Source organism: Morus notabilis, unplaced genomic scaffold (genome assembly GCF_000414095.1).
Source record: "Morus notabilis unplaced genomic scaffold, ASM41409v2 Scaffold199, whole genome shotgun sequence".
Classification (NCBI taxonomy): domain Eukaryota; kingdom Viridiplantae; phylum Streptophyta; class Magnoliopsida; order Rosales; family Moraceae; genus Morus; species Morus notabilis.
Window position 1 is genome coordinate 223828 of NW_010366841.1, and position 15349 is coordinate 239176.

Below are 15349 nucleotides of genomic sequence, written 5' to 3' on the forward strand. Positions count from 1 at the left end.
AAATATGCTGTATTCTTGTGAGTCAACAAGTTGCAAAACCTGGATAATAGCATCAAGTACAGATAAATTCACATAATCTCAGACAAGAAATGTGAAAAGCCAAAAGGGCAAAAAACACTTATAATAGGAAATGGATAATAATAAGACGTGCTTTGGAAATTGCAATAGCTTCATCCATACTAGGAGGAGTGTCCAACGACTAGAATTGATCTGTTTATTGATTTTTTGTTGATGAATTTACATGTGTGAACTTTTTATCAAATGAATTGGAGTTTTAATGTCCTTTTTGCAGGAAATGGAGGGAAAGGGTATTTCCTCATTTGTTTATAGCTTAACTATTAATATGTTAACATTTTCCATTTAAAATTTAACGGAATGTAATTGATGGACTAAATTTGAGACACTTAAAAAAGTTAGGACTTAAATTGGAACACTTTTTAGTACAAAGACTAATTATAAAAAGAAAAAAAAGTACAGAGATCTCAGATGAATTTAACTCTATTTAATATATATATATATGTTTGTTTTTTAAGAAATATTTAGTATATATTGAGAAGGGTAATGTTGATACTTCGAAAATTTTAATTATTTTTTGATATAGGAAAATCCTTTAAATACACAGTGTTATTAGTTGTCACTCACGACCATAACTTTGTTTTTGTAAGGAGAGAAAAAATACAACTTGAAGTTTACATATCTCTTCTCTTGAATAATATTCAAACAACTCTGCTAAGGGAAGAACGCCGTGTCTAATAGAAAATCTAGGGCCTTATTAACGATTTAAATTGTTGATTTGATTTGAGTTTTGGTGTATTGATTGTGATTCAAAGCGGTGTTTAGATATACAAATAAATTGTAATTTAAATTAAGAATAAAATCCGAACTGTATTTCGATAAAGTGTTGAAAACTATCATTAGAATTTTGTGACAAATCTTATAAAATCTCATTGTAAATGACATCTAAAAATATGCAATATAGATGGGGACTTGTTCCTCTCTTCATTACGAACACGTTAAAAAAATCATCTCAAACGGAATTAAAACAAAGAAGTTATAATATTTTTAAGCTTAAAATTGAAGAGAGAAAAAAAGTAAAATCAGAATTGTTTTCACTATAAAAAACAAATAAGATTGTTAGAATGGGGAATGCTAAATACATACTCTATTACAGACTCTGTTACAAGCTCTAGCCTAATCTTTTGGCACACGTTATCTCTATTTACTAAAACAAACTAGTTTAATAATAAGTCACTCCTTTTACATTTATTTACAATAATGCCATTACTCACATTTAATATAAGAGAATAATTTTTTTTTTTTCAAAAAAGAAAAACAAAGGAGACTTGCAGATATGATGCTAAACTTATTTACAAGTCACATTTAACATGACTTTTCAAAATGAAAAGAGAAATGAAAACCTGCAAAACAAAAAAATAAAAAAGCAAAACCACAAACAACAAAGAAAAAAAATCTGGATCAAATTATTTGCATCATGAATAAAGTATAACATATATACATTAGGAAAAAGAAAAGAAAAAAGAAAAGACAATTGATGGCTTTAAAACGAGAAAAAAAAAACACAAAAGAAAAAATCATAGACAAAGAATTAAAAAAAATTACTCTCTTATATTAAATGTGAATAATGGCACTCTTGTAAATAAGTGTAAAAGGATTTATTTGTTATTAAGCACTTCTTTCAGAAAATAGAGATGCTACGTGTCAAAAAATTAAGTTAGAGTTTATAACAGAGTTTATAATAGAGTCTGTATTTAGCATTTTTCTTGTTAGAATTTAAGTGGTGGTGAATTTTATAATCTAAAAGTTTAAACTATTGTTAATGGTTTGAATTATCCTCTATTAAACATTAATTTAAATTTTGAACTATGATTTGAATCTTAGTTGAAATAAACAGAGAATACAATTTTTAGTTTCTAAACATTATTGAATGCGTTCATTAGAAGGAAAAACAAACAAAAAAACAAAAACAAAAAAACCACAGTTGTTTTACACTATTTGACGCTGGTCCGACCCTAAGAAAACTTCTACTCTCAAAATAAGATAAACAAAAAGGAATTTAACTAGAATCATTTGAAATGCTTCAGACTAGGGTGATCATTTGAGACAAAGGCTCTAGGCTCCTTTTACATAGGCTTTTGACTCTCTCCCTCTTTAGCTCTCAAACTGAAGTAAGATTAGACTCCAACATAATGAAAGTGAGTCAACTTTTGCTCGATTTTATTTTATTTGTATTTCTTTTTTTTCCCTGTTATTTAACTGCTTTATGATTGAGTTTGAAGTCACAACTATTGTGATCATTGTTGCTGTTACAATGATAGTTGCGTAATGCTTCAGTAAGTGGTTTAGAGCTGATATTGGAGTGGATCTCTTTTTTGGTTGTGTGACTCTCTTCTAAATTATCGTAGGAATTTCGAAGTGTTAAGAATTAGATGCGCTAATTTTACAGATAAAAGTAATAAATATTACTTAATTAAGAAAATTAAATAAATAAGAATATACAGATTTATAGTGGTCTACTACTCTTAATATGAGAGTTATATCCACTTTAAAACACATTCACTATGACGAAAGAGTTCTTAAGAAAAAAATGGCACACCTCTAACCACTCTATATTTTCTCTAACCACGATCTAATAAACACTAAATATGGTGCACTTTTTATGAAGAAAAACTAGCGCAGCTAAATTTACAAGCTGTGTTTTATCAATCTACGTACTGTCGTTGCGTAAGACAATAATTACATGTCATTAGAATACTAAGCTCCACAACTTAAGACGAACTATTGTATGCTATTTTGATGTTTAGGCCAGAAATAAATTTGTTTACCTCTAATTATTTTTTAGGCATCTCTACACGCTTTAGGACGGTGGAGTTCCCCGGGCATGCGTTTCTTGTAAGCTTTTTGTTTATTTTCGTTTATGTTGAGATTAGTGTTGGAATAGTGGAAATACTTTTACATCACCGTTTAGATTAGAACCATTCTCTTTGTAGACTTTCTTGTAGAAAACATGATTATAATCTCTAAGGTACACCTATGCGGAAAAAATATACAAAACAAATAAAAATTGTGTTTCGTCATTTTGTTGATCAAGTCGAAGTCTTTGAGTCAATTTGTCGCAATCCCCTAGTAATCAGCAAGTCTTGTCCACCTTAGCTTCAACTCTTTTAGTCTCTATCTTTTAATAAATGTTGTAATTTTCTGTAATTCAATCAATGTAAATTGAACATTAAAATGGCTGTAAATGGAAAAAGAAAACAAAAAAAGTGATACACTATACGGCGAATTGGCTATAAATAGGAGGATAAGGCGAATTGGCTATAAATAGGAGGATAACGTTCAAGCTCAAGACATGAAAAAAAAAAAAAAAAAATCCAAATTGGCTATAAATAGGAGGATAACGTTAAAAAAAAAAAAAAAAAAAAAAAAAAAAAAAAAAACCCCAACCCGAATTAAGATGAAGGCTTTCTCTATACTTATTAGTATTCTTCTAGCTACACTTCTCTTATCTTCCTCTTCCATCCAAGCTCGAGAATTGGCTGCAGGTAAAAGCATGCTAGCTAATTAACTATAGTTTTCCTGCAAAGCTAAATTAATACAGAGTCCGTTTACTACATATATTTAAATTTAAATAATTAATTTTATTACAGTGTTTTTCTCTCATAAAAAATTTGATTTTCGTGATCAACTTTAGAACCTCTGAAATTAAGTAGTATTAGTACTTTAACGACTAGTGCGTACCAATATATGATTATCATCGTGATTAACATAATTTTTAGTGCATATAGTTATTAACCAGATCATTATGGTTTTTTTTTTTTTTTTTAATAATTTCGGCAGCTGAAGATGGACCAATTAGTCGGAAGGCACTCAACCCAAATCAAACAGTATACTGTGGCCGCAACTTCCTCTACCATTACCAACCATGCATACCTGCAAAGCCAAAGAAGCTGAAAAATGAGACTTGTACCAAATATAATAGAAGACCTGGTGGCGGAGTATAGCCGAGCAAATTAATATTAAGACAAAGACCTGTTTAGTTTGTAGGTTTGAATAAAAAATTTGAATAGTGATTCAAATTTTATATAAGAGAAAATAATGTAGCCAAAAGATTTAAACCTGAAACAAACGGGAGTAGATTACCGAGACTTTTTCAAGGCACAGGAGTTGATTTGTGACTACTGTTATCTTTACCACTTGCGACTTATTATAAGTATTTGCTTAATTTTCATTTATTACCTAATGTAAACGATTGCTTCATTAAAGAATAATACTGGATTTAAAATGTGGGAATTATATGGTTCGGTTTTCATAGATGTGGAAATGGAAATTAGAAGTCGCAAGAACACAAATTGCTCAACTCATTAGTCATTACTGAAGAATAAGGTCGTAGAAATAAGATTAGTTGTTTGCAATCAAGAGATTTATTTGCATGACAATTAGATTCCCAATGACTTAACTAATGTCTAAAATTTTGAGCAACGTTACTTTTAGCAGCTTCTAGTGTAGGAATATTCTGGGGTTGTTATTTTGGAACAAAGCTCAGAAAAAGTTTGAACTCGAGTTATAATTTTATTCAAGTTCATGTTCTTTTGTAAAATTTAAGTTTGAACTCGAATTTGAACTCGAGTTTGGGGTTAAACTCGAGTTCAAGTTTTCCCTTCAACTTGAGTTTAGAAACTCGAACTCAAATTAATTAACAGTATTTTTTCTATTCTTAAAAATGCTATAACTTTTTCATTTTAATTCTGATTGAGATGATTTTTTTTTCTATACATTCACAACGAAAAGATGAATAAAACCATACCCATATACTCTATCATTAAGTTTCATCACCATTGAATTTTTATTAAAATACTATCTCAATTCAAATCATAACTCAAATGTGCACATCTAAACACAAACTCAAGTTATAACTTCAACTCAAGTTATAACTCAAACTCAACTCAAAATCATCACTCTAACTGAAAAATGCAAAAGAACAACCCCTGTTTTTTAGGATAATCTTATGTAGGTACACATTTTAGGAGATTGTAATATTTGAAAAAAAAAAGAAAAAAAAAAGAGTATTGCATTAGAAATCCAGAAGGAAGATAAGCTGTTTATAAAAAATGTCTGCAACAGAGAAATACTTGTGTAGAGCAAAAGTTTACTGCTTGGACTTCCTCAGTATTCGCAGTTTGTAGAGTGCCCTGCCGGGCATTTGGGGAAGACGATTAGACATAAGTTTTTTTTTTCTTCTTGGTACAACTTTTCGTCAATGTGGAGATTTATTGAAATGTGACACAAAATTGTTGTAAAATTCTACAACTGAGTGGCAGTAAGGTTTTTCTATTGTTTTGACTCTTGTTAACTTTCTATCATGGTTCCATCTAAGGATGAGTTCGGTACAAATATTGACACTCTAGTTTTACGGAAATTTAAAAAAAAAAAACATCAATAATATCGATGGAACTATCAAAAAAATTTACGGAACTATGAAAATTTACGTTATAACATATTATTAATACTTTCTGATAACATACATGTTAAAAAGATACATAAAAAACAAGTTTTATATAAAACTTCATATATATTACCTTTCTTAGTACCAAATAAAAGAAATTCTATGAGACTTAAACGTGATTGGGATCTCATCTTAATTTAAACAATATTAGTACCATGATATGTTATTTGAATAATGTTGACTATAGTTATTAACATGTCACACATACGTTTGTTGGTTACTAGATGATAAAACAAATTATTAAAAAAACTGATATTATAAAGCAAATTAGAAAAAAGAAAAAAAAAACCTTTAGAATTTATGTTTCTCTAAAATTTTTATGAAATTTTCCTTAATTCTGCTCAAATTACTCTATGCAAAAGGATATCGATTTTTAGACCGATATTTACCGAAATTTTTTAAACTTTTCTCAATATTTTACTGAAATTGATATTATGGTGTCGATACCCTCAAAAATATGAAATTTCCACCCAAATTTTGGCTATTTCCGCGATATTTCCGACTATGATCCCATCTCAATCTGAGATCGAAATTACTTTTGGTTTCAATTGTTAGGCATGATAATTCCTTTATTCATTTGAAACATGCCCTCATCCTCCTCATAAAGTGTTGACTCTAAACATCGTTCATGTATCATTCTCTAATTTTGTTTTCCATTGTCGTTCAATCTCGATTTGTACTAATTTCATTCCTGATTTCGGATGGGACTGGACTTTGTTTTATGCTCTATTGGATATCATATCAATCCAAATTATACACAGAATTAAATACAAATTAAATTCGTAAATTTTAATTCTAATTTTCTTGTCGTTGGTGATTAATAGCTTTAAATTCAAAATTAATTCGAATCATTACACAATTAAATTCGCAGGTTTTGATTCTAATTTTCTGGGATCCTCTATCATGGAGGCAACACACTTCGTAACTGACATAACTGACCAGTTTGTGCTTACAAGAATATGTTAAAAGCTATTGCTTCTGGTAAACCAATGGTGATCACGCCTCGTTCACTTCGCGAATTTGAATTTTCAATTCGAGCTGATGTGTGATATTTTCTGAGAGTTTTTCACTGTAGTAAAAAAAGTTAAATGTGAAATTTATTAAGAATTTTTTATTATAAAAATCTAAAACTGAAATTTAAATCGGTGAAATGAACGATGTCATGGGCCTCGTTCATTTCACCGATTCGAGTTTTTAATTTTAGGTTTCTACAGTAAAAAGCTCTCAGAAAATGTCACATCTAACTTTCTCTGTTACAGTAAAAAATTCTTAAAAAATGTTATATCTCAACTCGAATTAAAAACTCAAATCTATAAAGTGAACGAGAGCACGATGATTTAATTGTGTTTTTGATTGGGGTAATTTGAAATAAAGGCTTTAATCTACATAGGTTTCAGAGCCCTTTCTCTTTTGCTTTCAAACTGCTGTGGGACGAGACTCCCTTTTTATTTTATCAAAAGTCCAAAATGGATAAAGTGAGTCAATGCTCATTGAATTTTATTTTATTTACATTGTTTAATTTTTTTCACTGATGTGAACGTTATTGTCGTGTCATCTTTCTTAATTGTGTATGTCTATGGCTTAAGCAAGTTGTTTAGTCTGGATTTCTTTTTTGCCTGTGACTCTCATATCAACAGTATATGAGTTTCAATCTATGTATATCTTTTTTTTATGTTTAGATCTAAATTAAATTTGTTTACCTTTAATTATTATTTTAGGCATTTGTATACGGTTTGTTCATTTTTATTTGTGTCTTGGAATATCAAACGGCGATTTTTGTTGAAGGTAGAAAACTGTGAATTACAACCGTCATTTCTGATGCATTAAAGCAAAATTTCTCTAAGTAAATTTTATGGTCGCTATTATAATCACATGATAATTGAATTGTGTTTTTATTGGGACGATTTGAAATAAAGGCTCTAATCTTCTTATATAGGTTTCAGAACCCTATCTCTTTTGCTTTTAAACAGATGCGGGACAAGACTCCCTTTTATTTTGTCCGTAATAAATAAAGTGAATGTCCGCTGAAATTTTTTTATTTTACGTTGTTTATTTATTTTTTTACTGATGTGAACGTTGTTGCCGTATTATCTTTCTTATTTGTGTATGTTTATGGCTTAAGCGAGTTGTTTAGTACGATTTCTTTTCTACGTGTGACTCGCTTATACAGTATATGGGTTTCAATCTATGTATATCTTTTTTTATGTTTAGATCAGAATTAAAGTTGTTTATCTATAATTATTATTTTAGGCATTCGTATACGCTATGGGATGATGAAGTTCTTCTGTCGTGGCGTTTATGATAAGCTTTTTGTGCGTTTTTATTTGTGTTGAGATTACGGTGATTCTTTTTTAAAGGTAGAAAACTGTAAATTACAACAGTCTTTTCTGCATATTTCTTATAGAAAATAAGATATAATCTCTCAGATAAATGGATTAAAGCAAAAGTTCTTTTCACCAAATTGGTTTTTTGAAAATTCATCACAATAAAACCCTATACTGACAGGTATTTATAAAGTACAAGAAAAGCAACAAAAAAAAAAAAAAAAACCCCCAAAGAATCACCAAAAATTGACCTACAATCGAGTTCCTAGCATAAGGATATTAATATTCCCCGTAGGGACGGGCCCGCGAGGATTCATACCGAATAAAGCAAAGATAAAATATAATAATCGAGAATGAGAACGGAGAAAGAGACAAAGACTTTAGTTTGGTAGTGCTGTAGATTTAAAAAAAATATTTTTAGCTGTTCTGAAAAAAGAAGCAGCTGTTACAAAAAATAGTTAAGTGTTTGGTAAACTATAATTATAATAGCTGTGCTGGTTCTAAAATCAATATAATAGCGTTTGGTACATTATAAGGTTGAATTGCTGTAGATAATTAAAAATTACAACTACATTATATTATACTATAATATATATAATATATATTTATTATTATATTTAACATAATACAAAAACTATTATTATATAATATATTATATAATTATGATATAAAATATAACAATATTATCAAAATGGTTAATATAATTATAATATAATAAAAAATATTATAATATTACATAAAAAATAATAATATTTCAATTATAATATAATTAAAAATCACAACTATATTATATTATACTATAGTATAATAATATATATAATTATAGTATAATATATAATACTTATTATATTATATTAAATAAATAGATTATAATTAATATGTTATGTAGGGCGTAATACACTATAATAGATAATAATATTAGAATTATAAGATTATAATATATTTTAAAATAATAATTACAATATTAGATTATTAAAATAATTATAATGTTATTATAATATCATATTATATGAAAAAATAACAATATTAGAGTTATTAATATAATTATGATATTATTCGTTATAATATTATATTATATTATATTATGAGTCTGAATTTTAGATTAGAAAGATTGTAAATTTTAAATTTAAATAGGGGTATTATATGTTGGGAATGGTGTCCTAGAAACATAAGATGTAATAGAATATTTATTATTTATTTAATAAAAGAGTTTATTCATCATTTTATGTGTATATATTTGGGAATATTTTATGAATATCAATGAAAATTCTGTGATTATTTATGTAACCTTAAACATTGTATATAAGTGTTATATACGAGAGGATAATGTTTAAGGATAATAATCAAAAAGTAATGTTCATAATGAATTTAATTAAAGTTCAGAATCTTTAATTAAAACATTATTAATACATGTCATTCCAATTTATAATGGAACGGTGTTATCCGCACTGTTAATATGGTGAGATATTGAATGAGTGTATTTCGCATAATGAGATTATTTGGAACAAGGACACATACACAATATGAATTTCTAATAATTTTCGTTAAGTATAGAAATTCTAATTGAGTCTACCGATGGTCATATATATAATGATCTTAATCCTGAGTTCTTAACAGACTCCTATTTATGGATTTGTGTCTTTTGATTTACTCGGTACGGATTCTGAGATCCTGAATCCTATTCCTTGTATTTTGGAGACATGATGAAGTAGGTAGCTGAGAATATTATTACACAAGATGGAATCCATTCCTTCTCAAGAAAGAAGTAAATTAATAATTCTCTTGAGGGTTGATTCGGTACTTGGACCAGTAGGAGCTCCGATTCATGAATGTGTTTTATGAATCACTGTCCATTAGAGAATCAATGGTACTCAAGGATAAAGATATAATTAGAGAGGTTAACGGATTTTACCTAGCTCCAATTATGAATTATTTATAGATGATCGATCTATATGCAAGACTATATCAAATGGACACTTCATAGTTTAGAAGTAATTTATGTCTATAATTTCGAGAGTGCAATTCCAAGTTTATAACGGAGTAACTATTAGAATTAATAGAATTAATTAATTAATTAAAGTGTTTAATTGATTATTAATTTTATTGGAGCTCGGGATTATAGGTCCATTAGTCCCCGTGTCGTCCTAGTAATTCTACCAGACACAAAGGGCAAAATGGGAATTTTAGAATTACGGAATTCTAAAATTAAACACTCGAAAATAATTAATTGAGAATTAATTGTTATTTAAATAATGTGATTATTTAAATTTGAATTTGAACACATCTAGATTTATCCATTTAAACTTATTTGATAAGTTGTTCCATTTAGAATTCAAATTAATTTAAGTTTGACTTAAATTGGAATTTGAATTTGAGTCAAAATTGGACTACAGGATAAAGGATGATTTTCTCTTCCTTCCCTATATGTAAATTGGCGCCACACAGGGATGAGAATCCCCTATCCTGGCCGGCCATAATGGAAAAGGGAAAAGAGGATATTTTGTTCCAAATTCAAATAGGAGAGATAATTAACAAGTTTTATCTTGGAGATAGAGATTGGATTCCTTCTAGAAGTTTGACTTCTACTTTATAAATAAGAGAATAGTAGAAAATTGTGGACACAATTTTTTAGACAATTTTTAAAACAATTTTTGCCCTAATTCCAGTTATGGCCGAAATTCTCTTAAAGAGGAAAAAGGAAAATTTTTCTCCAAAAATTTCACATCGTGCATGCGTTGGTGTTTATGGAAATTCGAGTGTTTATTGTAACCCATTTTGTCTCATGTGTGCCCACACACACGTCTTCGTGGATTCTAGGAATTGACGTGGAAGATATTAGTTTTCTAAACACAAAGCTTTGGAGCAAGGATTGTTCGAGGTCAAAGAACTCAAGTTATCAACCGAGTCGGCCTCCAGGTATTTTTCCTAATTGAGTTTTTAATAAATGAATTAATAAGATTAATTTATTCGTACATAAATTAATATAATCTATAGAGTATCTCAAATGTTTTATGAAAATTTTTGTTATACACGATCCGCCTCCCCCCACGCTTCCGCATCCGAATTCTGATTCGGTTACCAACATTATAGGTATTATGAAATTTTATTAATTGTACTATGTTGATTCTCGCACAATCTAAAAGCTAAAGTTGTCTTTAGGCTGCTTCTGATTTTGGCTGCAGATTCTTAAAAAATTCTTCAAAAAGCACTTTTAAAGAGATTTACCAAACACTAAAATCAGCTTCTGCTACAAACATAAACTAATTTTAGGAGGGAAAAGCAATACCAAATTAAGCCAAAATCTTGCCCTCGAATCTTAGAGGGATGGGAACGGAGAAAGAACTCCTCACCCCACTCCCGCCCCGATATACACATGTTATATATAATATAATCTATTTTACATGAATATACATACATATATTTTTTGCCTATGTTTTAATTATTACTTTTAATAAGACCTTTCTTGACTCTACAACCATTTTTTTTTTTTTTTTTACATGCGTTTTGAATTTAGCTTGTATTTAGGAACTTTTGATTTTGGTCTAAACTTATATTGAATTTCTATTTTTGCTTTAAGTTACAATAATTTTGAAATGCTTAATAACATTTGATGGGAAATGGGATAGGTATGGAGAACGGGATGGGTATGGGGAACACCCCTTAACGGAAAATCTCTGACTCCGCCTCCGCCTCTCCTAAGCGGGGATGGGGATAGTAAATCATTTCCCATTCCTGCCCTGTTGCCATCCCTATCCTCGCGCCCTGGCACCACAACCTGCCTTTCTGGCTCGCGGCACCTATCAACTCGCACCAGTCCTCGCGCGCTAGCGCTGCTGCTGCCGAGCTGTCCAAACCCAGGGCCGCGGCGCTGGATGTTGTCTCCTCCTCTTCGTGGCTTGTTTTCCTTGCTTTTCTTCAATGATTTTCCAGAGATTAGGCCCCAACTCTTAACATTTCGATCCCAATCTGATGAAGAAAGAGTTTTAATTAGGAAAAAATGAAAAGATAGAAAGAAAAGTGTTAAAAATATCCACACAAAAAACAATATAACCGTACATCTGAAAGAGAAAAGGTTATATATAGATGTGTTTTTAGTTTCATAACCTATCAATCTCCAAAAAGAACAATTTTATACGTGAAATATACTTAACAAAGTCTAATAATATTCAAACTCAGGAATCATGGTGTGTCAAATGATAATAATTGGAGAAAAAATGACCATTAGATAAATGATTACCATATAAGTGGAAGCGAACCCAATTACAATTGCAAATGCACAGTAAAATTCTATGAACTGGCTAGCAAAGGAAGCTCTCGTCAGCAATACGTAGCGCAAAATAAAACAGATTACTCGACTAAGCCAAACCTCTGCAAAGTTAAAAACAAATATTTTCGATCACACAAGTGTGTAAAACAAAAAACAGAGAGAAAGCTAAAAAGCATCTACAGACGATACTGAGAAATCGAAGGAACCAAAAAAAAAAACTTCATTAATAGACACGGTGACGTTTTCCAAAGACGAATTAGTACTGTTCCGTATATCCATTGCCCTATAGTCCAGTAAGGGTAAGTCAAAGGGTAAAAGTAAAACAACACTGGACCAAGAGCCATAATTAACATTCTTCCACAGCATTTTCACATACACCTCTAAATAAATTTAATAATGTAGTGCGATAAGAATTTAATTTTATAAATTAATATTAATTTTTTAATTAATTATTCATATATATATATATATATATGAATATGTTAGATTATTAGCGTGGCCAAATTTTATTGACGGAAAAAAAAAAAAGTGTGCAGACTTGGCTGAAACGTGGAGTGCAGATGTAGAGCTTGTTGTGTTGCAGTAAATCTCAAACCCGGTTCAATTAGAAATGCTGTTGCAGAGAACATAGATTCAAAATTGTGTTTCAAATTTTGAATTGAATTTGGAGATAAAAGATGCTGCTTTGAATTTTGAGTTGTAGTTGAATAATTGAATTTGAACATAAAAAGAAAAGGCTGCAGACATAAATCAGGTTGCAGACACAGATCATGAGGCTTTAAGAGTTTAAAAATTGTATTTGAACATATGCAGCAGATCTAACTTGATTTGAATTTGAAGTTGATTTGGCAAGAGAAATTCCGGTGGTTTTAAAGTTAAAACAAGATTTGGAGATTTCAAGTTAATGAGGCCTATCTACAAGCTTTTCCAACTGTGTTTGAACGTAGATAATGATAAAAAAAATTACCCGGATAGAGCAGATAAGATAAATTATGCTTTTTATTCAAGATTGACTTGAAAATCGTGAATCAGACTCTGAGAATGAATCATATGTGCTCTAAATCTGTAAAAGAACTCCTTCAACAGTCAACAATGTCTTCTTCAATCCAAAAAAGATATATAATAATAAGTATGAACAAAACCCCAAGTGTCGTCACTCAACAATGTCTCTTCGATAATATTTTTCCCAAATACCGAACAAATTTCGAAAACAATTTGTCAATTACACAATTTCTAATTAGAATTTCAAGTTGAATTTAAAAAATAAATATTAAACCTCTTGATGGATCTGGGTTCTTGGACTTGGGTTAGTAAGGGGCGGTCGGCAGTGATCGCCGTAATAATACAAAATTTAAGAAAATTACATGTACAGCCATTCTTTCTTACTTATCTTTACATTTATGCACTTAAAATTTAAGTTTGTGCCGTTTAAAATTATTCTTTACTTGTTTAATAAAAGACATGTTTTTACTATTCCACCCCAATGGCATAAAAGAGTATTATTTTGAGTTGCATTTTTTTTCCTAGCAAATATTATATGCCCTTTAGCGCTTAGTTACGTTGAAAGCTTAGTTTGATAAGCTACACAAAACCTTGTTGCAGCTTAGGTTTGTCTCGGCCAAATCAGACTAGTCATTTATTATTATTGTCTTTGAGATTCACTTCAACACACTTTCTTACGTGCTGGTTTATGTCGATGATCAAACTGACGTCTCAAGATTGACAAAGCAGTTGAATGCTGAATTTTCTTTAGAGGATCTTGGGGATATTTGACCATTTTCTCGCATTCAAGTAACTCAAACGAATGAAGGCCTAGCAACAAAAGCGGTAGAAAATAATAATAATAAATAAACTAGGAGCGCTAATTTTCATCTGATCATGTCATGTACAAAATACCTCTAACTAACCAATAATAAACATGTAGAAACATAAAATCGATCCATTACACCGCCAGACATGTCTCCATATTAGGATGAAGCGGGATAATTACACCAAAACAAAAACGAGTCTTGAAACTAGTCTTAAAAATAAATAAATAAATAAATAAAAACCCAAAACTTGTCTTGAAATTTTGTTTGCATGCACTTCTAAGAGAAAATAGAATTTGGACACGGGTCCAATCTATCACACAAATTTCAAACAGAGTTTAATTTTTTTCCCCTTAAAACAAAGAGAAGGATGTGGAGCAAATCTTTCATTTTCACCGCCAACAACCCAGGCAAGAGAACATAGAGCTGGAGTGTAATGCATGGTGAAAAGATAAAATATCCCACAAGGGGAATAAGAAAATAACCACCTAGTTAAAAAGTCTATGAATTATATTTGCACATTTTTTTATTTGTTTTAGGCATCAAACTGATCCAAAGAACTGTTCCAAGGATGGAGAGCTGAACACGTTGGAGGCTGGCCGTTCGGTTCTGGTAGGAGAGATGTGCAGCTCGTACTTGATAAACCTCTGCAACAACAAAGATAAGATTTTCTCAGATCACAGCCATTGTAATAAGCAAGAACCAGGGTTGTCAAGAATAATGGAACGAACTTGCAGTATGAAATCTGTAAAAAAGAGATTAGCGATGAAGATATACAGATAACTGCGAAACTATTTCGGGATTTGTATCAATATGCCAATCTGGTTCCAGCTGTCGAACAAAAGACGTCCGCCCAATCTCTGTGCTGCAGAAGAGAACCTGCAAGTACATCATGAGCTCTAAGCTGTAAATAATATGCTGCATATGGAAAAGATGCAATACGAGGGAGGCAAAATGGCGGAAGGCAAGCAAGAAATCTAGTATGGAGCAATGGAAATGCGATCTCAATGTCAGTTATTTAACATCAGCAAACAATTTTAAATTCTGATAGTGATGCTTCCAGAGGAAAACACGCAAAATATCACTAAAAGTATACGAGAAGCTACCAAGTACCATATTAGTCATATCTATGCTAAAATTTATCAGAAGCCATGATACTAACAGGTTTGAGCTTATGGGACTGATTAATTTTATATTATATGAATATATCCTCACCTTGTCTTTGACCAAACCACCAGACGTGAAAATCCCCGCATCTTCCAAAGCAAGAACAACCTTTTTCTGCACAAAATGGATATTCCATTCATATTTCATAGTAAGGGAACACATTTTGAATGATGCAACTAGGAAATGTCAAAGACAAAAAATAAAATATAAAAGGCAGAGGCACAAGGGACATCTCATTAGCATGCAGGTATTTGGTGTAGAA

General features: G+C 30.3%; 1 protein-coding gene across 1 annotated transcript in view; it reads right to left on the bottom strand.

The window, feature by feature from the left end:
* Positions 1–13998: 13998 nt before the first annotated feature.
* LOC21401247 (peroxisome biogenesis protein 22) overlaps positions 13999–15349 on the bottom strand; it is a 3547-nt gene continuing 2196 nt past the window's right edge. Inside the window, exons 6-8 of the mRNA XM_024174200.1 lie at positions 15136–15201; positions 14698–14799; positions 13999–14567 (exon numbers count right to left, since the gene is read on the bottom strand). Coding sequence (XP_024029968.1) covers positions 14463–14567; positions 14698–14799; positions 15136–15201 — 273 coding nt within the window. The 3' untranslated portion in view covers positions 13999–14462. The remainder of the gene's footprint in view (positions 14568–14697; positions 14800–15135; positions 15202–15349) is intronic.